At 41.5% G+C, this 27,188-nt stretch overlaps 1 protein-coding gene, 1 long non-coding RNA gene and 1 pseudogene across 5 annotated transcripts in view; 1 reads left to right on the forward strand and 2 right to left on the reverse strand.

Moving 5' to 3' along the window:
- Window positions 1-23,394, reverse strand: part of TBCE (tubulin folding cofactor E) — a 90,946-nt gene extending 67,552 nt beyond the window's left edge. Inside the window, exons 1-2 of one of the 3 annotated variants that reach the window (XM_045039917.1) lie at window positions 23,273-23,394; window positions 1,181-1,314 (exon numbers count right to left, since the gene is read on the reverse strand). In XM_045039917.1, the coding sequence (XP_044895852.1) occupies window positions 1,181-1,280 (100 nt within the window). In that variant the 5' untranslated portion in view covers window positions 1,281-1,314; window positions 23,273-23,394. Of the gene's footprint in view, window positions 1-1,180; window positions 1,315-7,226; window positions 7,341-23,272 lie in introns of those variants that run through there. The other 2 variants (XM_045039918.1, XM_045039916.1) reach the window with 2 other exon arrangements.
- LOC101086005 lies at window positions 17,628-19,481 on the reverse strand (annotated as a pseudogene).
- LOC109492854 lies at window positions 23,381-26,413 on the forward strand. 2 transcript variants are annotated; one of them, XR_006586871.1, is made up of 4 exons: window positions 23,381-23,678; window positions 24,126-24,198; window positions 25,556-25,679; window positions 26,112-26,413. It is a non-coding gene; the product is annotated as an uncharacterized LOC109492854 (long non-coding RNA). The 2 variants fall into 2 exon arrangements; XR_002736634.2 differs by lacking the exons at window positions 23,381-23,678; window positions 24,126-24,198 and adding an exon at window positions 24,691-25,007.
- The last annotated feature ends 775 nt before the right edge of the window (window positions 26,414-27,188 follow it).

Raw genomic sequence — 27,188 nt, forward strand, 5'->3', positions numbered from 1 at the left:
CAATCTGATGGTTATCAGAGTGGAGGTGGGGGTGGGGGGTGAATGGGTGAAAGGGGACTAAGAGTACACTTATCTTGATGAACACAGGAAAAATGTAAAGAATTGCTGAATCACTACATTGTACACTTGAAACCAACACAACAATGTATGCTAACTATACTGGAATTAAAATTAAAAAATAAAAATAATAATAAATAAATTTAAAAATAAGAGAATGAGGGGTGCCTGGGTGGCTCAGTCAGTTAAGCGTCCGACTTTGGCTCAGCGCATGATCTCACAGTTCATGAGTTCAAGCCCCACATCGGGCTCTGTGCTGACAGCTCAAAGCCTGGAACCTGCTGTGGATTCTGCGTCTCCCTCTCTCTCTGCTCCTCCTCCCTCCCTCCCTCTCAAAAATGAATAAACATTAAAAAAAATTGTTAATAAAAAATAAAAAAATACAAGAATGATATTATATAAAAGGAAAAAAGTTATCACACCAAAAAGACTCTGTAAGTATGTATGATGATGAATGTTAACTAGACTTAACTTGGTGATCATTTTGCAATATATACAGATATCAAATCATTGTTTTGTATACCTGAAACTAATATAATGTTATATGTCAATTATATCTTAACAAAAAATGTAAGGAAAATAATACTATAGAAACATAAATATATTCCAAATAATAAATGAAAGAAGACATCACAAATTGTATTTATATCGATTTAAGCTACTTTAAATCGAGCTACTTTACTTAATATACATGTGGATTAATATACATGTGGATTAATTAATTAATTAATATACATGTGGATTAATGACAAAAGAAATTTCCAAAAAAGTCTTAGTTTTTGAAGGTAGGGTATGAAAATTCAAGATTATGAGTTGTTTTAAGTTTACTCAGAAGATATTTTAACATTCAATTAATATAAAATAGTAACACTAAATAATTAGATAAATGTAAAGTGAAATAAAACCATAGATACCACAGGATATTGTTACCTGAACAAAACAATGGTATATAAGAATATAAGAAGCATCTACAAATTGTTTCTTGTTGTTACAAAGCACTATGGGGGGGGGGGGAGGAGCACTACAGAGAAGCCTACAAAGAAACAATCCAGAATAAATAAATACACCACACACACACACACACACACACACACACACACACACACACACACTTATAATTTACCTGCCACAGGAGGGACAACACCAGAAAAACGCACTGTTGCATGTTCTCCATTAACTTCAACTCGTCGACCAATGACATCTAAGGTCAACGTGTCATTCATGATAATACAGCCAGAATCCAAAATATGAGGAGATCTAGGAAGAAAATTACAAAATGGACAAGATCTTAATAAAGTCCTTAAAATTTGTTTTTTTCATGTATCGAGATATTCCTTTTTTTTTAATGTTTATTTTTTGAGACACACACACACACACACACACACACACACACACACACACACACACGAGTGGGGGAGGGGCAGAGAGGGAGACACAGAATCTAAAGCAGGTTCCAGGCTCTGAGCTGTCGGCACGGAGCTCAACACATCACCCAAACTTGTGACCTGCGAGATCCTGACCTGAGCCAAAGTCAGATGCTTAACCCACTGAGCCACCCAGGCGCCCCTTCACTTTAGTGAGATATTCTTGAGGTCAACACTCCTGCAATTTAGTCTTCATATTTTGGTGAAGAGAAGGACCTATAGGTTTACGTGGCATATTCTCATAGTTTCATTTTACTTTACTTTCTAACTATATTTTGATAACAATGTTTATTTTGAGAGAGAGAGAGAGAGAGAGAGAGAGAGAGAGAGAGAGAGAGAGAGAAGAGAGCGCACACATGAGCAAGGGAGGGGCAGAGAGAGGGAGAGAGAAAATCCCAAGCAGATTCCATGCCATCAGCACAGAGCCTGATGTGGGGCTTGAACCCACAAACTGTGAGATCATCATCATGATCATGAGCTGAAACAGAGTCAGACACTCAACCAACTGAGCCACCCAGGCACCCCAATAATATGTTTTTTAAATGTTGCTCAACTCCAGTTAGCTCACATCACATAACTTGTCTATTCTGTCATCTACTGAAGGGGATAGGAAGGAAAGGAGAATAGAAGAGAGGGGGGACAGGGGCGCCTGGGTGGCTCAGTTAGTTAAGTGTCAGACTTTTGATTTCGGCTCAGGTCGTGATCTCATAGTCGTGCGATCAGCCCCGTGTAGAGCTCCATGCTGCGCACGGAGCCTGCTTGAGATTATCTTTCTCCCTCTCACTCTGGTCCGACTCCTCTCTAAAATAAAAAATAAATTAAATAAATAAAAAAAAACAAAAAAGGAGGAGAAAAGTGATAGAGAACAGGACAAGAAAACAGGCAATATGGGCATTGTTATCTCTTGAGGATGGGAGAAAAAAACAAATCCATAGACATAGGAAGCAACACATACAATGAACAATAAATAAAAATTAAACTCTAGGGGCACCTGCCTGGCTCAGTTGGTGGAACATGTAGCACTTGATCTCGGGGTCGTGAGTTCAAGCCCCACATTGGACACAGAGCTTACTAAAACAAAACAAACAAAAAACTGTGAAACTCAGGGCGCCTGGGGGGCTCAGTCGGTTAAGAGCCCAACTTTGGCTCATGTCATGATCTCATGGTTTGTGGGTTCAAGTCCCACATCGGGCTCTGTGCTAACAGTTCAGAACCTGGAGCCTGCTTCAGATTCTGTGTCTCCCTCTCTCTCTGTCCCTCCCCCTCACATTCTGTCTCTCACTCTCAAAAAATGAATAAACATTAAAAAAAATTAAAAAACAAACAAACCATTAAAATCGAATAAAAAGACAGAACCATGAAACTAAAGAGAAGGCCCTAAAGGGAGACAGAGTGAAAAGTATCTCCTATCCAGGAACGGTAACTAGATCCACCTCCTACTTCACAGGAAAGCAGAAGACTGAGGAACATGTGAAAAGACACTGTCAGCCAAAATCCAGACAGTGGGGAACCCTACCATCAAACAAGTTAGTTTCTTCAACACAAGGAGAACACAAGAAGAAAAAGAAAGACATGGAGGGAGAACAAACAGATTTAAAAAAACTGAAGACAACCAACTGCAACATATGGACTTCGTTTGGACCCTAATTTTTTAAAAAAGTGTAAGTAACTTTAAAGTAAAAACTTGTGAGAATATTGAAAATTTGAACACTGACTAAATTTGATATTAAAGAAAAACTGTTTGGGGCACCTGGGTAGCTCAGTCGGTTAAGCGGCCGACTTCGGCTCAGGTCATGATCTCGCGGTCCGTGAGTTCGAGCCCCGCGTCGGGCTCTGTGCTGACAGCTCAGAGCCCGGAGCCTGCTTCGGATTCTGTGTCTCCCTCTCTCTCTGACCCTCCCCCGTTCATGCTCTGTCTCTCTCTGTCTCAAAAATAAATAAATGTTAAAAAAAATAAAGAAAGAAAAATAAAGAAAAACTGTTTAAGACTCAATGAAATACCAATCGTAATTTCCACAGAACTAGAACCATTCATGCTAAAATCTGTATGGAACCACAAAAGACCCCAAACAGCCAAACCAATCTTGAGAAAGAACAAAGCCGGAGGCATCACAATCCTGGATTTCAAGTTATAGACAAAGCTATAGTAATCAAAACAGTATGGTACTGGCACAAAATTTAGACAAATAAATAGAACAAAATGGAGAGCCCAGAAATAAACCCGCACCAGTGTGGTCAATTAATTGATGACAAAAGAGGCAAGACTACCCAATGGAAAAAGACAGTCTCTTCAATAAACAGTGCTGGGAAAAAAGGAGAGCTACATGCAAGAGAACAAACCTGGATCACTTTCTTACACCATACACAACAGTAAACTTAAAATAGATTAAAGACCTAAATATGAATCCTAAAACCACAAACTCCTAGGAGAAAACATAGGCAATAATTTCTTGGACATCAGCCTTAGCAACATTTTTCTAGATACGTCTCCTGATGTGCGGGAAACAAATGCAAAAATAAACGACTGGCACTCCACCAAGATAAAGAGCTTTTGTACAATGAAGGAAACAATCAACAAAACAAAAAGGCAACCTACTGAATAGGAGCAGATATTTGCAAATGATATATCGGATAAGGAATTAATATCCAAAATACATAAAGAATTTATACAATTCAACACCGAAACTACAAATAATCCAATTAAAATGAGCGGAGGACCTGAAGAAACATTTTTTCTAAAGAAGACATACACATGGCCAACAGACACATTGAAAGGATGCTCGACATCACTAATCACCCAGGAAATGCAAATCAAAATCACCATGAGATATAACCTCTATACCTGTTAGAATGGTTAGTGCCAAAAAGACCAGAAATAACAGGTGTTGGTGAGGATGTGGAGGGAAAAAACAAAAAACAACAAAAAAAAACAAAACAAAAAAAACCTTTGTGCCCTGTTGGTGGGAATGTAAATTGGTGCAACCACTGTGGAAAACAGTATGGAGGGTCCTCAAAAAATTAAAAATAGAAATACCATATGACACAGCAATTCCACTACTGGGTATTTACCTAAAGAAAATAAAAACACTGTATCAGTTTGAAAAGATGTATGCGTCCTGTGTTTATTGCAGTATTTCTTCCAATAGCCAAGATGTAGAAGCAACTCAAGTGTCCACTGATAGACAAATGGATAAGGAAGAGTGGTGTGTGTGTGTGTGTGTGTGTGTGTATGTGTGTGTGTGTGTCAGACGAATACTATGCAGCCATAAAAAAGGATGAGTTTGAGCCATTTGCAACAACACAGATGGACCTAGAGGGTCTTATGCTAAGTGAAATAATTCAGACTGAGAAAGACCAATATCATATGATTTCATTCATACGTGGAATCTAAAAGCAACAACAAATGAATAAACAAAAAAAAAAAAGCAGAATCAACCTTAAATACAGAGCTGATATTTGCCAGAGGTGAATGGGGTGGGGGTGAATTGGCAAAACAGGAGATACAGGCTTCCAGTTATGGAATGAGTAAGTCACAGGAAGAAAAGTCACAGCATAGGGAATACAGTCGATGACACTGTAACAACGTTCTATGGTGACAGATGGTAGCTTCACTTGTGATGAGCAAAGCATAACGGATAGAGAAACTGAATCACAATGTTGTATACCTGAAGCTAATGTACCACTGTGTATCAACTATACTCAAATAATTTCTAACATAAAAATTCAAATGTAAAAAAATTTAAATGTTTAAATTTAACTATAATTATCCTAAAAAAATAGTTTTCACTAGTTTTAAATGCCTTTTCAATTTTCATTAACATGTAAACAGAATTTTTTACAAGCGAAATACATACGTAATTTCTATTCTACTTCTTTTATTAACAGGTGAACATTTTTCTATACAGCCACAGAATTATCATCTTAAGCTCTTTAATGTTGACCTGTAGATCCACAATTTACTTAATCATTTCTATCCCTCCCCCCCCCAAAAAAAACAGCTAAAAACATGGTTTTGTTTTTATATTCTTGTCCCCTGAAGTATTTCCCTGGGAAAAATTCTTGAGACAATTATTCAAAGTAAATAAACATGTTTAAGATTCGAGAAAGCCATGGCCAGACTGTCCATTCAAAAACAAAGTTAAATACTAACACTGACACTAAAAGAAAATCTACTTGTTTACTTGTTTCTATAAAGTCTTATGAATTCCCATGAAGAACTTTTTTTTTATTTTTAAAAAAATTTTTTAACGTTTATTTTTGAGACAGAGAGAGACAGAGCATGAACGAGGGAGGGGCAGAGAGAGAGGGAGACACAGAATCGGAAGCAGGCTCCAGGCTCTGAGCCATCAGCCCAGAGCCAGACGCGGGGCTCGAACTCATGGACCGCGAGATCGTGACCTGAGCTGAAGTCGGACGCTTAACCGACTGAGCCACCCAGGCGCCCCTCCATGAAGAACTTTCAAGTCAGGTCTTCTCTATTCTATACTTGTGCAACTAATTTTTTTAAACTAATCTCTACACCCAACATGGGGCTAAAACTCACGACCCCAAAATCAGGAGTTGTGCGCTCTACTGACAGAGGCAGGTGCCCCTTGTACAACTAATCATTGAAGCAGGACTTAACACATCATTATTCATGTAAATGCAGAACTTTACATTTATATATACTGAACATTGAACACTCCAACATTAATTATCTCTCCCAGCTCTGTCCTGTGCAATTTTTGTAAGATCGAAACAAAATGTGTATGTGTGTGTGTGTGTGTGTCTGTGTCTGTATGTATTAGATATATGACTTTGACCAAAGACAGAACCCATACAAATTGTGTGTAAAACTCTTCAGTTATAAGCCCTCCTATTATCCAGTTCACATGCAAGAACATCATGAACTTTGTGAAATGCTCCCCTGAAATCAAAATAAACTGTCAGTCCCAGAATATACTGTCAATCAGAGGAATGGGGTAACTTAAACACCTCTGAGTTGTATGAATATTTTTGGAAGGAACAGTTGTTCCTTTGTGATTTGTTCTATTGACAATAATGAGTACGAGAAGGAAGATAATGATGATCAACAGAGAAAGTAAATACTGCACTGTTGTTCTCTGCAAATTTCCCTGGCTTGTCAGGGAATTGCAATCCAAACAAACAAACAAAGGCAAATTTAGCAAGACTCGCTCAACTCTTCCTACTTCCTTAGGATTACTGCTTTTCTAAATGTTCACAAATATCTTTCCTAGAGGTTCTATTTCCCCTTGTTCATTACGCTTTAAAGATTACGGACAGGAATTTTTGCAATCGTATTTCCCAGTTCTTTCATAAATTACTACATGTAATTTCTCTTGGAATGCAGGCTAATTCAAAATGGCCAAACACTATACCACCTCCTTTTATCTTCAACATGCTTTTAAACAGGCTTTTTTTTTTTTTAAAGACAGGAATCATTTTCCATAGACACGACAAAAGATAAAAAATTGAGTCAATCTGCGATTTTTCTGTCATCTCTATGCGACATTAAATATATTTTCAAAAGATGAAGCAAAGGTGGCAAAATGTTAACAATCGCTAAATAAAGGCAACGGAGTATCTGGGTGTTTCCTAGGTTTCAAAATATTCAAGATTTAAACTAAAAGCCGTATATTACTACACCCAAGGCATTTGTACTACTTTTTAGTCTAGATCAATCCTAGAAGCTTCTTTTCTTATCTTCCCATTTTTTCACAAATTGATTTGGAGGCTCAACCTTACCAGTATTTTTCTGAAGAGGTCCATTCAAGTGTCTCAAAGTCATTGTTATGCTGTTTCTTCTTCCATTTCAGGGATGCTCCTTATATTTTTCCAGATACATCTTTCTCACTTAATTTTTTTTCTTTAAAAAATTTTTAATGTTTATTTATTTTTGAAAGAGAGAGAGAGAGAGAGACAGAGCATGAGTGGGAGGGGGCAGAGAGAGAGAGGGAAACACAGAATCGGAAGCAGGCTCCAGGCCCCGAGCTGTCAGCAGAGTCCAACACAGGGCTCGAACTTGGGAATGGCAAGATTGTGACCTAGGCCAAAGTCAGACGCTTAACCAACTAAGTCACCCAGGTGCCCCTTTTCTTTTATTTTTTAAAGTTTACCTAACCATTTTGAAGGGAGAGAGAGAGAGACAGAGACAGAGACAGAGACAGAGACAGAGAGAGACAGAGACAGAGAGAGAGAGAGAGAGAGACCGAGGGAGGGAGGGAGGGGCAAGAGAGAAAGGGAGAGAATCCCAAGCAGGCTCCACACTGTCAGCACAGAGCCCCAAGTGGGGCTCACACTCACAAACCATGAAATCATGAGCCGAGCGCAAGTTGGATGCTTACCCAACTAAGCCACCCAGATGCCCTTCTCACTTAATTTTTTAAATAGATGATACTCAAAAGAATAAAAGGGAATACACTAAAAGTTTCCCTTCCATTCCTGCTAGTCATTAGCTCTTTCCACTGGCAAGTTTTATTAGTATCTTATAGTATCTTCCACACACATTTTGTGCTTATACGAGCTGATACACTTTTTTCTTTCTTTACACAAATGATACCATGCTCTATATGGGGTTCTATTCCTTACATTTTCATTTAATAATATAACCTGGAAATTTACCCACAGCCATGTCAGAAGCTTTTACATTTTTTATGGCTACACAGTATTTGTATAGATATACCATAATTTATATAACCAGTCTTCACAAACTGATGGACTTAGGTTACTTCCAAGTCTTTGCTATTATAAATAATACTGCAAAGATTAAACCTTCTCAATTATTTTTTATACCTGTGCAAAAATAACTGTAGTAAACAATCTCAAACTGGGTATTGCTGAATCAAAGGGGAAGAGCATTTTTAATATTGAGAGCTAATAACAAATGTCCCTTTTTAGGAACTGCACCAATTCACAATCCTACCAGCACTGTATGCAAGTCCCAGTATCATCACAACGTTGCCCTTCACAGAATAATTTTTGGTTACTTGTCAGTCTGATAAGTGAAATATACATTTAATTTACATTTCCTTTTATGAGGGAAGCTGAGCATCTATTCATTTTGATTCCCTTTTCTATGAATTACTTGTTCACATCCTTTACCCACTTTACTTATCTTTTTCTTAAGCTGTTTTTAAAAATATAAGCTGTTTTCTGGATGTTCTTCACAATGAGATGACTACATAATTCCTCAAATAAAATACTTTGAAAAGAATTGCAAGGAAAGGGGCGCCTCGGTGGCTCAGTCGGTTAGGCGGCCGACTTCGGCTCAGGTCATGAGCTCATGGTTCATGAGTTCGAGCCTCGCGTCGGGCTCTGTGCTGACAGCTCGGAGCCTGGAGCCTGCTTCAGAATCTGTGACTCCCCCTCTCTCTCCGTCCCCTCCCCAGCTCATGCTCTGTCTCTCAACTAATAAAGAAACATTAAAAAAAATTTTTTTAAAGAATTGCAAGGAAGGACACAAGCAGATAATTGTACAACCATGTTCACAGCGCTGTTATTCACAAATAGCCAAAAGATGGAACTAACCCAAATATCCGTTGATGGATGAATGGATCAACACAATGTGGTATACACATATAGTCAAATATTATTCAGCCGTAAAAAGAAAGGAAATTCTGTCACATGCTATAACATGAAGGAACCCTGGGAACATCATGCTAAGTGAAATAAGCCAGTAACAAAAGGACAAATACTGTATGATTCCATTTAAATGAAATACCTAGAGTAGCCAAATTCATACAGAAAGTGGAATTGTGGTTGCCAATGGCTGTGGAAAGGGGGAAACAGTGTTAATGGCTACAGTGTTACAGTTTTGCAAGATGAAAAGAGTTCTGGAGACATAGGAGTTAAGACTGCACAACAGTGTGAATGTACTTAACACTACTCAATTGCACCCCTAAAATTGTTAAGAGGGTCTGAGGCACCTGGCTCGCTCAGTCTGTGGGGCATGAGACTCGTGGTCTCAGGGTTGTGAGTTTGAGCCCCATGCTGGGTGTAGAGATTACTTAAAAAAAAAAAAAAATCCTCAAGGGATGCCTGGGTAGTTCAGTCAGTTAAGTGTCTGACTCTTGATTTCAGCTCAGGTCATGATCTAGAAGTTCTTGAGTTTGAGCTCCACGTTGGGCTCCTTGGTGGCAGTGTGGAGCCTGCTTGGAAGTTTCTCTCTCCCTTTCTCTGCCCCTCCCTGCACACTCTCTCTCTCTCAAAAAATAAATAAATAAACTTTAAAAAACTGTTTTAAATATTTTTTAAAACTTGTCACGGCTCCTGGGTGGTTCAATCGGTTAAGCCTCTGACTTTGGCTCAGGTCATGATCTCATGGTACATGGGTTCGAGCCCTGCATCAGGCTCTGTGCTGACAGCTCAGAGCCTGGAGCCTGCTTTGGATTCTGTGTTTCCCTTTCTCTGCCCCTCCCCCGCTCATACTCTGTCTCTCTCTCTCTCTCTCTCTCTCTCTCAAAATAAAGACTAAAAAAAGGTGAACATAAGGGCAGGGAAACAAAAATAATATAAAAACAGGGAGGGGGACAAAACATAAGAGACTCTTAAATATGGAGAACAAACAGAGGGTTACTGGAGGGGTTGTGGGAGTGGGGGATGGGCTAAATGGGTAAGGGGCATTAAAGAATCCACCCCTGAAATCATTGTTACACTATATATGCTAACCAACTTGGATGTAAATTAAAAAAATAAACAAATAAAAAAGAATTTAAAAATTTTTTAAATAAATAAAAATAAATTTAAAAATTTTTTAGTATTTTTCAAAAATTGTCAGGGCACCTGGTGGTTCAGTCTTAAGGTTAAGCATCTGACTCTTGATTTCAGCTGGGGTCATGATCTCACCATTCCTGATACAGAGCCCCACATCAGGATCTGTGCTTACAGTGCAGGGCCTGCTTGCGAGTGTCCCCCCTGCCCCTACTCTGTCCCTCCCCTGCTATCGCTCTCTCTCAAAATAAACTTAAAAAAAAACAACAAAACTGTTAAGATGGTCAATGTTATCTGTATTTCAGCACAATTAAAAAAATAATATGAGGGGCACCTGGCTGGCTGAGCCCAATATTTCAAGTTTTAGAGAGCTCTGATTTGCTTCCACTTTAATTGGGACACTGAGTCATTAAAATATGGTATTTCATGGGAATAGCCATATGCTTACCTCTTTGAAACTACACTACATATAATGCATCCTTCAACTGAGCTCTTCATTAAGACAATTGTTTGGAGACTACAGATGCTGGCGAGGATGTGGAGAAACGGGAACCCTCTTGTACTCTTGGTGGGAATGCAAACTGGTGCAGCTGCTCTGGAAAAAAAATTAAGAATAGACCTACCCTATGACCCAGCAATAGCACTGCTAGGAATTTACCCAAGGGATATGGGAGTGCTGATGCATAGGGGCACTTGTACCCCAATGTTTATAGCAGCACTTTCAACAATAGCCAAATTATGGAAAGAGACTAAATGTCCATCGACTGATGAATGGATAAAGAAATTGTAGTTTATATACACAATGGAATACTACTTGGCAATGAGAAAGAATGAAATCTGGCCTTTGGTAGCAATGTGGATGGAACTGGAGAGTGTTACGCTAAGTGAAATAAGTCATACAGAGAAAGACAGATACCGTATGTTTTCACTCTTATGTGGATCCAGAGAAACTTAACAGAAGACCATGGGGGAGGGGAAGGGGGAAAAAAAGGTTAGCGAGGAAGGGAGCCAAACCATAAGAGACTCTTAAAAACTGAGAATAAACTGAGGATTGATGAGGGGTGGGAGAGGGGAAAGTGGGTGATGGGCATTGAGGAGGGCACCTGTTGGGATGAGCACTGGGTGTTGCATAGAAACCAATTTGACAATAAATTTCATATTAAAAAAAAAAAGACAATTGTTTGCAAGCGAAAAAAAAGACAATTGTTTGCAAGTGTGTGTATAGAAGCTAACGGAAATAGCTGTATGCTTAACTCATTAAAAATACATTGTTTTTAAAAAAATGAAAAAAAAAAAGAATACGGTATTTCTTCTCCACTCTTCAAATTATACCTGCCTTAGGAAGCAGTTTGATTATATTCAACATTTTTTTCATTGAGAAGATTCAAAAAGAGCTTCTTTTCCCACAATCTTTGAGGCTCTTTCACTTCACTTATTTCTTCCTCCTTGTTGATGAGAATTCAAAACAAAGGAATCTTTCCTCTCATTTTGTTTCTGCCAAGGAACTTAACAATGGACCCTCCCCACTCCACACACAAATCAGGTCTTTTCCAGAGAAAAGAAGCCTCTAGCAGAATTTAAGACAGCTGAAATCTTTCATCATTTATCTGATTTTTGTGCCTCTTTTATAATCTGTATTAGGAGGATAACCTTATTCTCTTTACCAAATGATATACAGCATAATCGATAGATCTCTTCTATTCCTCAGTCCTAGCATTGTCCCTTGTGCTTTCTACCCTAATGTCACTACTCTTGGCGCCAAACAAGTATGTGTATCTTCCTGATATATACTCTTCAGCTCTCAAATCTTACATTGGATTGTTTTTAACAAAGACATGTATTTCCATTCCAATAATGAGCCCATCCCAGCGGATTTCAGTGATATTCACGGTATTGCAGGTATCCTCCTGGAACGGAAACTTGAGACCGCACGTTCAGGTACCATGCTTTTGCTACAATTTCTCCCTAAAATCTTTTGGCTGTCTCCTCCATTACTTTGGTTATATATAACACTCTTTCTTCTCAACAGCATCCAATTTCCATAGTGTCAGGAGCAATTTTTCCCTCTTTATAGAATGTTAGTATCCATTCCTCTCAATCACATTTTCTTAATTCCTACTGGGAACTATTTTTCTCAATTCCTCTGAGAGGCAGACTACTTTAGAATGAGGCTGATCATTACCTGGGAAGACAAGAAAAGAAATGGCCTAGCATCTGAGTTATTATCTATGCTTATTAGGAATAAAAGATGAGAGGGAATATATCTTCAGTGGTTAAGTCATGACCACCAGAAACTCAGACTAAAGGTAGGTCAAGGTTAGTACCTGGCCTTGATGGTATTCAAGAAAACATACATGACTATCCCAAAAAGTGGGGACTGCACCATAATGGGACAATGCAGGTGGATATTGCTCAGAAACCCAAAGGCTGCATCTAGGAAGCTTGGCCAAAGAAATATAGTATAGGTCATGTAACTGGGATCCGGGGTAACTAACAAGAATAGAGTAAGACCTCACTCAACTCCAGGTAGTTGGACCACTGGGCTGATTACCTGGACAGAGGCTAAGGGAGGTGTTTTTTACCCTAAATCCATAGACTCAAGGTATCTTCTAACTGAAATTCGGCATTTTCCAAAATTGTGCACATAGGCAAAAAAAATAGTTGATTAGCAGCACCTGTGATCCCACATCTATCACATTACAGCTAGTATAGATATCCCAAGATATATTTTACATGCATCACTATTTCAAAATTACATTTATTAGACCTGCCGCTAGATTCTGTCATTTAAAATATTAATGAACACACATTACGTTACAATTTTTAAGTATTTTGATAACTTTATTTCACATAACTGGATTCTCATCTAAAAGCCTATGTTTTTTTCCAAGCTTTATTACTTATGTTTATCCCAATTTTACTAAATTCCAGTTAGTTAACATACAGCGTAAAATTAGTTTCAAGTGTAGAATTTAGTGATTCAGCACTTCCATACAACAGCCAGTGCGCATCGTAACAAGTGCCCTCCTTAATTTCCCTCACCTATTTTACCCATTCCCCCACCCACCTCCCTTCGCGTAACCCTCAGTCTGTTCCCTGTAACTAACAGTCTGTTTTGGGTCACCTGGGTGGCTCAGTCAGTTAAGGGTCCAACTTCGGTTCAGGTCATTATCTCACGGTTCGTGAGTTAGAGCCCCGTGTCAGGCTCTGGGCTGACAGCATGGAGCCTGGAGCCTGCTTCAGGAGTCTATGTCTCCCTCTCTCTGCCCCTCCCCTGTGCACTCTGTCTGTCTCTCTCTCTCTCAAAAATAAACATTAAAAAAATTTTTTTAAAGTCTGTTTCTTGGTTTTCCTCTTTTCTTCTCCCTGTGTTTGTTTTGTTTCTTAAATTCCACACTAGTGAAATCATATGGTATGTCTTTCTTGGATTTCGCTCAGTGTTATACCCTCTAGCCCTGTCCACATGGTTGCAAATGGCAGGATTTCATTCTTTTTTGTGGCTGAATAATATTCCATTATATACATATGGCACATCTTTTTTATCCATTCATCAGTTGATGAACATTTGGGATCTTTACATAATTTGGCTATTGTTGATAATGCTGCTGTAAACATCAGGGTGCATGTATCCCTTCAAATCAGTGTTTTTGTACATTTTTGTATCCTTTGGGTAAATACCTCTTGGTGCAATTGCTGATCATAGAGTAGTTCTATTTTTAACTTTTTAAGGAACCTCCACACTATTTTCTACAGTGGCTGCACCAGTTTGTATTCCCACCAATGGCGAGAGTGTTCTCCTTTCTCTGCATCCTTGCCAACACCTGCTGTTTCCTATGTTGTTAATTTTAGCCGTTCTGCCAGATGTTAGGTGGTATCTCATTAAAGTTTTGATCTGTATTTCCCCAGTGATGGGTAATGCTGAACCTTTTCTCATGTGTCTGTTAGCCATCTGTATGTCTTCTTCGGAAAAATGTCTATTCATATCTTCTGCCCATTTCTTAACTGGATTATTTGTTTTTTGGGTGTTGAGTTTTATAAGTTCTTTATATGAAATTCTGTGTATTTTCTGTATTTAAAAACATTTTGGGGCACCTGGGTGGCTCAGTCGGTTAAGTGTCCGACTCCTGCTTTCGGCTCTGGTCATGATCTCACGATTTGTGAGATCGAACCCCACATCGGGCTCCAGGCTGACAGTGTGGAGCCTGCTTGGGATTCTCTCTCTCCTCTTTCTCTGCGCCTCCCCCCTCAAATAAAGAAACACTTAAAAAAAAAACATTCTAGGGGTGTCTGGCTGGCTCAGTCAGTAGCATGTTGTCAGCAACTCTTGATCTTAGGGTTGTGAGTTGACCCCCACACTAGGTATAGAGATTACCTAAAAATAAAATCTTAAAAAAAAATTCTAAGGAGCTCACAGACTTTATCAGACTGCTAAAGGGGTCTTTATCCTAGATAAAGAATCAAAGAAAATTTGAGGACATGACAAGCATCAAAGTAAATTATTTAAACTAAATTACACAGCCCTTTACAAAACGCTTTCACTTTCCTTATTTACAATATTCATTCAAAATTGCCGACAATTTCTTTAATTCTTCTACAGATTCTTCTAAAAAACCACTGGTTTGTTTGTGTTTTTTTCTTAATATATGTAGGCGTCACGCCCAGCATAGAGCCCAACATGGGGCTTGAACTCACACCCCTGAGATCAAGAAATGAGCTGTTACAGTACACTTCATTCAACTTCTCCAGTGATAGATGAAGAAACGTCAAGGGACTTTTTCCTTATACTAAAAGGCATGTGGCATCTTGGCCCTGGTATCCTCTGGTGACAGGAACGCAGACTGAAAGAAACAGTTCCACTAGTTTGTTCTGCATTCCGTTTCACCTCAGTTTGTCTCTGGAATCCATGTTGCTAACATCGTGTGTTTGTTGTTGTTAAAAATTTAAAAAAAAAAAAATTGAATTAAAAAAAGAAATTAGCTGAGATCAAGAGTTGGATGCTCAATTGACTGAGCCACCCAGGTGCCCCCAACTGTGTTATTTTCTAAGAGTGGAAGAATCTTAACCTGGGAAAGGCATCCGAAGAGTTCCATCTATACTATCAAAATGGTTCTCACCTGTTTTCTGCCATTTTTAGCCCAGCATCTTCCCCTTGTGAGAAGTGTACTTTCTCTGCCTGGTGGGCTGTCACTCACCCACCACAGGAGTGGACACATGGCCCAGGATGGCCAATATAGTGACTCCTCACCTCTATTTCCTTGCATATAGCAACTGGTCCATACGTGAAGACCATAACCCAAGCAGAGCCAACCTTTTAGAAAATGACATGGGCTCTTGAAGAGAGGATCCATCTCTCTCTTTCCCAAGACCTAAAACAAAAGGACCACTTAAACCTGGAATAACTGAGGGCACCTGGGTGGCTCAGTCGGTTAAGCATCCGATTTCAGCTCAGATCATGATCTCACAGTTCATGAGTTCAAGTCCCCACATCAGGTGAGCCCTGCTTCTCTCTGTCTCCCTCTCTCTCTCTCTCTGCCCCTCGCTCACTTGTGCCCTCTCAAAAACAAAACCAAACCAAAAAACGCTAGAAGAGCTGAGAGGTACTTCTGCTACTATATGGAAAAAATCTGTGTGAAAATAAGGCCACAAGGGAAAGTGGAGTTGCTCCAACTATGCGTGAAGCCTTTCATCAGCCCAAATGAAACAGTAAATTTTCTTTCGCTTACATCAGTTTGAGCTGAGTTTCTTTCTCCTGCAACTGTAAGAATTCTGAAAAAATACACAAGAATTAAGATCATATGTGTTCCTATTTAATGTAATACGAACATTACATGCAGTCAGTCTGCTGGAAAGAAATTCGACCTCATCCACTACATGTTACCTACGGGACACTGGATAATTTAACCTCTGTGTGTCTCAGTTTCCTCATCTGTAAAATGTATACTAGGAGGACCTACTTCACAGGACTGTTGTGAGAATTCAATGAGTTTTTATGTGTAGAAGTGCTCACCATCAACAGTTGATAAACGTTAGCCATTGGGGCACCTGGGTGCCTCAGTCAGTTAGGCATCCAACTCTTAATCTTGGCTCAGGTCACAATCTGATAGTTCTTGAGTTCGAGCCTCACATTGGGCTCTGCACTGATGGCACAGAACCTGCTTGGGATTCTGTCCCTCCTTCTCTTCGCCCCTCCCCTGCTTGCACTCTCCCTCTCAAAATAAATCAACTTTAAAAATAAATAATTTACTGGGGCACCTGGGTGGCACAGTCAGTTGAGCATCATCCGACTTCGGCTAGGGTCATGATCTCACAGTTCAAGGGTTCGAGCTCCATGTCAGGCTCTGTGCTGACAGCTCAGAGCCTGGAGCCTGCTTTGGATTCTGTGTCTCCTTTTCTCTCTGCCCTCATCCTCCCCACCCACTTGGTCTCTCTCTCAAAAATAAATAAAGCAGTTAAAAAAATAATAATAAATGTTAGCCATTAACATCTCTTAATCACTAAGACCCTTAACATCATAAATTAGATTCTATATTTAAAAAATTTTTTTAATGTTTATTTTTGAGAGAGACAGAGCATGAACAGGAGAGGGGCAGAGAGAGAGAGAGGGACACACAGAATCGAAAGCAGGTCCCAGGCTCTGAGCTGTCAGCACAGAGGTGGACACAGGGCTCAAACCCTCGAATCGCAAGATCATGACCTGAGCTGAAGTCGGACGCCCAACCAACTGAGCCACCAGGCACCCCTAGATTCTATATTTACATAAGGAGAAAACACTCCATAAATTCAAAGAAATATATTACAAATTCAGAATAACAGTACCTGACATGGGGAAGTTTAATTGCAGTAGGCCCACACCGTTCACAGGTATGGATTCTATCTCATTTCCCACCTTCTTAAACCACCAAGAGATCCAAAAAGATGTCTGATGCACAAAAGAAGAGGTAAAAAGTCCTGGCACTTTGTGAATGAATATTAGAAAAAAGATTTTTCAGTATGACTTCCATTACCTTTCCAAATATATGTCCCTCAATCTTTCCCTGTGTTTATTCAAAATTGTACCAAAATAATTGGTGTGAGGTCTGAAGATCGTTCACACACTGACACCTATCGAGTAGAAAACTCAACATCAATGGGAGCCACACCTGAGATTTTGGAGCTTCAAGTAGTGATCTTGGCTCAGACACTAACAAGTTGTGAGTCCTTACGCTTAGTAACCTGTTACAAAGAACACAAGGAGTTGAAAGACATGTTCTTTTTTTTGTTGTTGTTCTTTTTTTTTTTTAATTTTTTTTTCAACGTTTATTTATTTTTGGGACAGAGAGAGACAGAGCATGAACGGGGGAGGGGCAGAGAGAGAGGGAGACACAGAATCGGAAACAGGCTCCAGGCTCTGAGCCATCAGCCCAGAGCCCGACGCGGGGCTCGAACTCACGGACCGCGAGATCGTGACCTGGCTGAAGCCGGACGCTTAACCGACTGCGCCACCCAGGCGCCCCGAAAGACATGTTCTTAAAAGGAACTTATAGTCTAACTGGGAGAGATAACCAACAGCAAAAAACTAAGACCTAAAATTCAAAGTGCAAGGACCAAATTCAGTGATGGAAGAGAACCATGTGGGTTAAGAGGGAGGGACGGCTCCCTGTGGAAACCACGCCCTGATGAAGCTGTCAGGAATGGACAGCAGAGAGTAAGGAAAATGAACTTTCTAGGTGGGGAAGTGTAAGAGGGTTTCTTTGATGGGAGGTTCATGTTGACACTAGATACAGAACTTGGGAATCCTTTAATTTAAGGGCAAAAATATCATCTGTTTTTAACTTACTACCCAAAATGTAACAATTTCCAAATACATAGCCCAATTTTTTTAATAAGCCCTACCCCCAACAAGGGGCTCAAACTCACCACCCCAAGATCAGGAGTCATATGCTCTACCGACTGAGCCAGCCAGGCACCCTGCTATTTAGCACAATTTTAAACAAACCCACCTGCTGTCTTTTTCTCCCCCCCCGCCGTAGACCAGCGTTCCTTTATTTTGGCTAAACGCATGCCTTGTTGTCTGCTCCCATTCTGTCAGCAGCACCTGCTAGGCTGCAAACATCGAAAGGAAGGGGGCTGGAAACAAGTGCCGTAACGTCCGCTGCCCTCAAGGACTCTATTAGATTTACGCCAGAGAACAAAAGCAAAGAGCCTCTTAAATGTATGGTTTCAGAGGTCGCGGGACATAGAGGCAGGCCGTTTATTGGGGCAAGCGTGATGGCACACACGGGCTTGAGGCATGCTTGTAAATCAGCTGTTCCGGAAGGACAGCCTTGAGCCTGCCCTTGCTGACAAGGCAACCAAAATCTGCTTCAGGGACTTTTTTTCATTTTTCTTTTTGCTTTTTTTTTTTTTTTTTTAATGTTAGGAAATCATGCTGCCCAACCAGTCGTTCAGCTCTTCCTCAGTAACAGTTTTTGATGTACCTGGTTGCTCAGACTCCACGTTTTCTTCCATTGCAGGTGGTTCTGTAGGACCTTCTTCTTGGACCACCTCCCCATCTGTCCCAGATTTTCGGTCCCGAGGTGTCTGGTCTGCTAAGATGTTCTCTCTTTTACAGGCACGTCTAAACTAAACGGCAGATCTACTTCTTCCTCCGAGTGGTGTGCGGCTGACTGCAGTGGGGCAGCGGGTTCCTAAGAACCCTACAAGGATCCAGGCTTGGGCTATCCTTCCCCAGGTGCCTGGGGCAGCCAGCGGCAGATTTCAGCTCAGAGACGGATCCCTTTCCTCCAGGCCCCAAGGGCCCTTTTAAGTGCCTCCCCAGTCCCTTGGTTTCATCATTTCTCTTTGGTTTCACCTGAGGAAGCTCCAAAGGAAGGGTGGCCTGGACCGATTCAGCAGCAACATGGAGGTGGAGTGAGACAGGCAGTGCTCGAAGGGCTCGAACCAATGACTCACAGTCCACAGAAAATGAATTGTTTTGGACATAAAGCTTCACCACCGCACTCTTTCTCCTCAACAAACCGTTACTGTGAGAATGAGTCCCCTGCAGAGCTGAGAACACCAGAGTCTGGCCCTGTGGTTCTCCACTATCATTATCGACCTCTTTTTCAATATCTTAATATCCATCCCAGTTGGAAACTATCTTTCTTCTAGATCTCCGCATCACTGTCACCTTCAACAGGCACTCGGGCGCTAGGGCACCGGACTGCTCACCTCCCCAGAGCCCCAAGGAAACAGGTTGCTCTGAGCTCTGAGGTGCCACCAGCATCGGAGGCGGGTGGGGGGGGGGGGTGAAGGTGGGGAGGGGAGCGCAGGATCCTTCCGATGTCCTTTTTAAAAAAAGGTTTTTTAGTTGTGGTAAAATACACGTAACATAAAATTTATCACCGTAACCATTGTGTTTTAAGTTTATTTTGAGAGTGAGCCAGCAGGGGAGGGGCACAGAGAACGGGAGAGAGAATCCCAAGCAGGCACTGCACAGTCAGCGCAGAGCCCAAGGGGCTGGAACTCATCAACTGTGAGATCGTGACCTGAGCCGCTTTAAAGTGTATGGTTCAGAGGCATTAGATATGCTAACACTGTTGTGCAACCAATCACCGAAACTTTTCTATCTAGCAAAACTGAAACTCTATACCCACTGAAGGACTCCCCATATCCCTCTCTCCCTAGCCCCTACCTTCCGTTTCCATGAACTTGCCTCCTCTAGGTATCTAAGTGGAATCAAGCACTATTTGTCTTTTGGGACTGCCTTATTTCACTCAGCACGTCTTGCTGTCCTTTTATGCCTCATGTCAAAGCCTGTCTCCAAGTTGTACTCTGTCCTCACGGTAGTTCCTTTGTCTTCACATACTGAACTGTCTCATGTAATTGTAAGTACGTCCTTCAAAAAGTTTTAAGCATTTCCTAAGAGGCTATAGGAGGCACATGTTCTCTCTGAAAGAGGCACATCTCCTCTCTAAAACATCGATGACTTACATCTACACCAAACCCACAATTTTTCTGACAAAACTATATAAAAGAGAATAAATTAGTAACTTTGTGCCCTTTCTGTACACACTTTCGAAAATCAGCAAATCTTCCCAAATCATTCCTCCACAAATTCATCCCAGCCACTCCTAATAACTGGCAACCTATAACGTTTCTCCTTTCTGGTAGACCTTACTTACTTTCTGGGTCATATTCATTTCACACTGAATAATAGGTCTACCTTATTATTTTTTAACGTACTCTCCATTAGAGACAATGTATTGTTGCATATTTCCCAACAAAAGGGTAAGGTAGGGAAAGTACCATAAACTTTTTAAATAAACTTTGAAGTGCTAAGCATACAGCAAACATTCTACTAAAGTATATGATAAACTGACTTTAATAAATCAAAAAGAAAAAAACAAAACCACCAGAAAATGGTAACAACTCTAGTTTTATTGTTGAACATTCACATCTTACAAAAATAATTAAGAATTGAGATGATCCAAGAAGTCTGTTTAAATCCATAACTTAAAGGTAAAAACAATATTGTTCTGCAGGGTTGAGATTCAATTAAGACTGGGACGCCTCGGTGGCTCAGTCGGTTAAGCATCTGACTTCAGCTCAGGTCATGATCTCACAGCCTGTGAGTTCAAGCCCCGTGTGGGGCTCTGTGCTGACAGCTTGGGAGCCTGGAGCCTGCTACGGATTCTGTCTCCCTCTCTCTGCCCCTCCCCTGCTCACACTCTCTCAAAGATAAACATTAAAAATTTTCAATTAAGATTGAATTAGATTCAATTAAGTATTCATAGTGAAATTCAAAATTAAATTTAAAAGGTTAACCAGGGCACCTGGGTGGCTCAGTCAGTTAAGCATCCGACTTCAGCTCAGGTCATGATCTCAAGGTCTGAGACACAAGCCCCGCATTGGGCTCTGTGCCTACAGCTCAGAGCCTGGGGCCTGCTTTGGATTCTGTGTCTCCCTCTCTCTCTGCCTCTCCCCTGTTCATGCTCTGTCTCTCTCAAAAGTAAATGAGCATTAAAAAATAATAAATAAAATAAATAAAAAATAATTCTTCCTTAAAAAAAAAAAAAAAGGTTAACTGGTATAAGAACAGAGTAATATATCTTCCAAAGAAGTAGAAAATATGGAGAGAGAAAACAAAACAAAATCCAATCTCAATCCAAAAAAAGTCAAGAAAGGAAGAAAAAAAAAGCACAGAAAGTACAAAGTATAAAATGGTAGAAAAGGTCCAAATCCATTCATTCAACTGTTATATTATGGGAAGCCTATTGAAAGCCAGATACTGTTTTAGGCACTGGGAAGACAGCAGTAAACAGAACAAAAATATCTGCCCTCATGAAGCTTCTATTCTAGCGGGGGGGACACAGTAAGCCAGATAAATGAATAAACCACATGGCATGTCATATAATGAATGGGAAGCACAACGACAAAGAGGGCAATGGAGATGTAAGGGAAGGATATGTCAGAGAAGACCTCACTGACAAGGAAAAATTCCAAAAACTAGAAGGGAGGTAAGGGTCGGAACCATATAGACAGACGGAGGGACTGGAGAGACTTCCAGGCAAAAGAACCCCAAGTGCAAATATCCTGAGGTTGGGATGTGCTTGAGGAGGCTTGAGAAGTAGCGAGAGGGGCGCCTGGGTGGCGCAGTCGGTTAAGCGTCCGACTTCAGCCAGGTCACGATCTCGCGGTCCGTGAGTTCGAGCCCCGCGTTGGGCTCTGGGCTGATGGCTCGGAGCCTGGAGCCTGTTTCCGATTCTGTGTCTCCCTCTCTCTCTGCCCCTCCCCCGTTCATGCTCTGTCTCTCTCTGTCCCAAAAATAAATAAAAACCGTTGAAAAAAAAAATTTTTTTTAAAGAAGTAGCGAGAGAGATCAGAGGTAAAACAGGAGGGGATCATACAGGACCCTGGGGGGGGTCACTCTACCAGCTTTGGCTTTTACTCTGGAATGAAATGGGCATTCTTTGGAGGATTTTTTTTTTTTCTTTTTCTGTTTCTTTTTTAAGTAGCCCTCACACCCAGTGGGGAGCCTGAACCCACCACTCTGAAATCAACACCTGAGCTGAGATCAAGAGTCGGGAGGCTTAACAAACTGAGCCACCCAGGCACCCCAGTAGTCCACGGAGGATTTCTTGAGAGGAGGGCAAAAATTTGATTTTTTTTTTTTTTTTTTTTTTTTTTTTTTAAGGAGGATCACTCTAGATGCTGTAATGAAAAAAGACTGAAAGAAGAAAAAGCAGATTAGTTAGGTGGCTATGCAGTAGTCTGGGTGAGAAGGGACTGGGAGTCCGGACAGATTCTGAAGGTGAAGTCCATACAATCTGCTGGCAGATCGTAGGTGTGGTGTGTGAAAGAGATGAGTCATGGATGGCTCCAAAAGTTTGGGCCTGAACAACGGTCTCAGAAATGACAATGAATAAGTACAAAAACCTGCCTGTCAAAAGGCAGAGACTGTTGCCGTGGATTTTTAAAAATCCCCAGCGATAGATGTTTATAAAAGCATACAGAAAGGTTAAAACTAAAACGGTGCTGAGACAAATATCAAATGACAGCGGCCTTGGCTAGGTTAAGGTCAAACAAGTCTGCTCCCTGAATCTTTATCTCCCCCGTCTCTACCTTAACAGTCTGGCATGTGTGAACCCTGTCTTCCAACGAGACTGTTGTTTCTTTGGGGACAGGGATGTCGCACCCTCCTGTGCACCCACCCACAACTCGGAACAGTCCGCAGTTGGTGGTAAACACTATTTCAAAATGTTAAATGTTCTCCACCTACCACACGTTATTCCTCCTCCTCCACAAATGTTAAATGATTCGGAACTTCAGGGCTGTTTCTCTAACCTGACCTATTTCACCTCGTCCAAAGTGACCCGCCAGCAAGGCTTCCCGGTAAAGGGATGGACGGCGCTGCCAGTGCGGCTCCCTCGCCCGCTCGCCGGCCCGGACTCCCTACAGCCGGCGCGTCTGGGTCTGGTCGAGGCGGCAACGCCCGACTCTTGACCACCTAAGAAGTTTCTAGGAAAGGACTAAACGACCGAAGCATTGCAGGGTGACGCACCGGCCACTGGCCGGCCACGAACGCTTGGCTCCCGCAGCCCCTCAGCCCCTCCGAAGCTCACCTGCAGGCAGAGAGCCCGGGGGGTCCGGACACCGACCCTCGCACGCGCCTGGCAGCAGCGGAGCTTCCGGTCCTGGCCGGAAGTGCTTCCTTAGGGAGACAGGAAGTCCCACCTCCGCTGGGTGGGCGGTGGCTGCTGGAGCTTAGGCGTGGCTATAGCAAGCAAGGGGCTTCGGAGTCGGAGGTTTGGCCCACCCACCCAAACCTGGGCAAGCTCCCCGCCCCTCTGCTGCCCCGGTGATTCCTCTAAACTCAGGACGGAACAACCCAATGAACGTACATGTTCCAGCCTACTTGTGATTCACTTCCATGTTTATTGAGAGTCTAAGTCGGAGGCGTGTGGTCACAGATAAGAAAATAGTGTTGATGCCTCAAAAACTAAGAGGATAATAATAATAATCAACCAGGTAAAATAGGCAGAATGAAAGTAAGTGCAATCATAGAAAAAGCAAATTCCATAGGTTTGTTAATTTCTAAGCGTCAGGTTTCTATGTAATTAGCTCAGTGGTTTGTTATGAGGATCAAATGAGATGACACAAATAAACATTGAGCAATGGGGTCTGGTACATGATTAAAGCACACATAGCTGTGGTGTTGGTATCATTGGTTGAAAATAAGAAGCCTTTATCCACCCCCCCCCCCCACACACACACACACAAGGGGAAATTGCATTCATTTTGGGAAGGTAGCATTCATGCTGACTGTTAAAGTTGAGAAGAATTTCAGTACATAGAGAGCTATCCATTGTGAATCTGTAAACAACTGCTTTTGTTGATTAATGAAAGGACATGGGATGAAAAACCTTGCTCCCTAAAACAGAACTCTCAGAAGTTTGTTGTTTGAAATCCTATCAGTGAGAATGGAACATCCCTCTCCTGCCTGGCAGAGCTGAGCCATGTGGATCATTTTGGCACTTTTCCAGTCCAGGTATAGAGCTTCAAATAAGGGGTTTTCAGATACAACATTCCACGTTTATTTCAACTTTGTAGTTTTCAAGAGTTCCAGACCTTAGAGTCTGCTTCATAGCCCAGACCAGAGCCTGCTTAATTCTTACCTATACTGCACCCAATCCTATGCTGTCACAGTCTCTTCCCCTGCCTCTGCCTTTTTTTTTTTTTTTTAAGTTAGACATCCTGCCCCTCTGGTGTGTGTGTGGTCTTACTTGTTTCAGCAACTAAATAAACCTTTGTTAGACTATAGGCTTGCTTTTGAATGAAGCTTATCACTATTGTGAACAAGGTTCTTAGGCTCATGAAAGTTGGAGGACACTTTTATTTTGTTTTTAAGGTTTATTTATCTCTGAGAGAGAGAGAGAGAGAGAGACAGAGAAAGAGAGCATGCAAGCAGGGGAGTGCGGGGGGGGGGGGGCGGGGGGAGATAGAGGATCTGAAGCAGGCTCTGTGATGTCAGTACAGAGCCCACAGTGGGGCTCAAACTCAAACCGTGAGATCATGACCTAAGCCCGACAGACACTTAACCCAGTCAGCCACCCAAGTGCCCAAAGAACTCCAAAGAATTCTTTTAGTCTCTTCTTTCTTCCGTAGAGTCAAGGAGTTCCTTACTGCTTTGATTGCTCCCTCCGTGATTATCTATCTTTGCCTATCGTTCTTCTTGTGCTACCTACTCTCTCTGTGTCTACATCTCCTTCTTGATTTGTGTTATTGGAAGGCTGACAACTATTTTCATACAGAAATCATTTGGAGTTATGGGGTAACTTGATAGAAGATCAAGGTCAGGTAAAGCCACTAAATACCAGGAGATATATTTGATTTCATTAGTGTCTAAGTAGACAGCATGAAAGTTGAGTCTACACCCAGATATTTGGTCAAACACTCGTCTAGATATTGCTGTGAAGGAGTGTTTTAGATGAGATAAACAGTTGAATCAGTACACTTTGGGCAAACCAGATTGCCTTCCATCATGTGAGTGGGCCTCATCCCGTCACTTGAAGGCCTTTAGAGAAAAAAGTCTGACCGCCTCAGAGGAAGAGAGAATTCTGCCTCCCTGGAAGCACATGGCCATGAAACAGGGAGAAAGTATCAAGGTTCCTACCACAAGAAAAAAGCAAGGAAATGATTTCTGGCTAGGTAAACAACACCAGGCATAGATTCAATTCGATATCTTCTCAAATCTCTCCAATGATACTATTTAAGGTTATGGTTTGTCTTATTTTAAGGTTTTCTGTGTTCCCTTAATTATTCCTGGCCCGTCTAAGTTAAATTTTTCTATATTTTCTTGTTTTGTTGTTGCTTCTTTTTTAACCTCGGTTTTCTCTGTTATACAGCAGGTACTCCATAAATGTGGGAGTTTCCAGCTGTCCATTTATATTACAGAACCAGAACGAGGCAGTGGAAACGCTAAATGGGAGCAAGTGGGAGCTCAGCTCCTGTGAGCAGGGCTGCCTGATGGTAAGTCTCATTGTCATGTGAATGGGAAGGGAACCCCCATCAAACTTCCGGAAGGCTCTCAAATGCCCCGTAGAAGAGTGTGGCTCTTTGACACCAGCACCTCTGCCAGTTGCCCAAATTCATCCCGGAAACTGACTTCCAGTTCTCTAGAGAAGATGTCTTCCTCTTTTGCTTAAGGATGTATACCTGGCAATGATGATTTAGTTTCCCTACTGGGCACAAGACGGAGGTAGTGGCGGGGGGGGGGGGGGGGAGGGGGTGTTCATCCTTTTGTTTACAGCCCATCAATTAATTTCTGTTTTCATCCATATTTATCCCTTCAAACCTCTGTGTTGACAAGTATAGCACTGTTCTAGTTAGTTTCCTATTGCTGCTCTAACAGATTATCACAATCTTAGTGGCTTAAAACAACATATATTTATTATCTTACAGGTCTGAAGAAGTACAACACTTCTCACTGGGCTAAAAGCAAGGTGTCAGCAGGGCTGTGTTGCTATCTGGAGGCTCCAGGCAAGAATCTGTTTCCTTGCCTTTTCTGGTTTCTAGGGGCCACCTGTATTCCATGGCTCATGGTCCCCTTCCTCCATCTACACAGTCAGAAATGGTGGGTTGAGTCCATTCCGCATCACGCTGACTTTGTTTGGAGTCTCACATTTTCTTTGACTCTCCCCTTCTGCCTCCTTCTTCCACTTAGAAAAATTCTTGAAATTACATTGTTCCACCTGGACAATTCAGGATAATCTGTTTTAGGGTCATCTGATTAGCAACTTAATTTCGTCTGCAGCCTTCGTGCCCTTTGCCGTATACCTACCATATTTACAGTTCTGGGGATGAGGACATGGACATCTTTGGTGGGGGCATTATTCTGCATATGGCTTTACTGAGCCTGTTGGATCCTGTGTCAGCCACAACCACTTCTCTGCATATATTTAGCTATGGCTTTATCTGCATGGCTTTCATCAGTCATAATCTACTGTGTGTATTCTGGAATCTCTCATCCACTAACAGAGCCCTTCCTTTTAAAAAAAAATTTTTTTTTAATTTTTTTTTCAACTTTTATTTATTTTTGGGACAGAGAAAGACAGAGCATGAACGGGGGAGGGGCAGAGAGAGAGGGAGACACAGAATCGGAAACAGGCTCCAGGCTCTGAGCCATCAGCCCAGAGCCTGACACGGGGCTCGAACTCACAGACCGCGAGATCGTGACCTGGCTGAAGTCAGACGCTTAACCGACTGTGCCACCCAGGCGCCCCCTTTTTTTTTTTTTTTTAATTTTTTTTTCAACTTTTATTTATTTTTGGGACAGAGAGAGAGAAAAAAAAATTTTTTTAAGAGAGAGAGAGAGAGACAGAGAGAGAGAGAGAGAGAGAGAGAGAAAGTGCAAGTGGGGGAGGGGCAGAGAGAGAAGGAGACACAGAATCCAAAGCAGGCTCCAGGCTCTGAGCTGTCAGCACAGAACCCGACGTAGGGCTCGAACTCACAAGCAGCCGTGAGATCATGACCTGAGCC

Source organism: Felis catus, chromosome D2 (assembly GCF_018350175.1).
Source record: "Felis catus isolate Fca126 chromosome D2, F.catus_Fca126_mat1.0, whole genome shotgun sequence".
In the NCBI taxonomy this organism is placed as follows: domain Eukaryota; kingdom Metazoa; phylum Chordata; class Mammalia; order Carnivora; family Felidae; genus Felis; species Felis catus.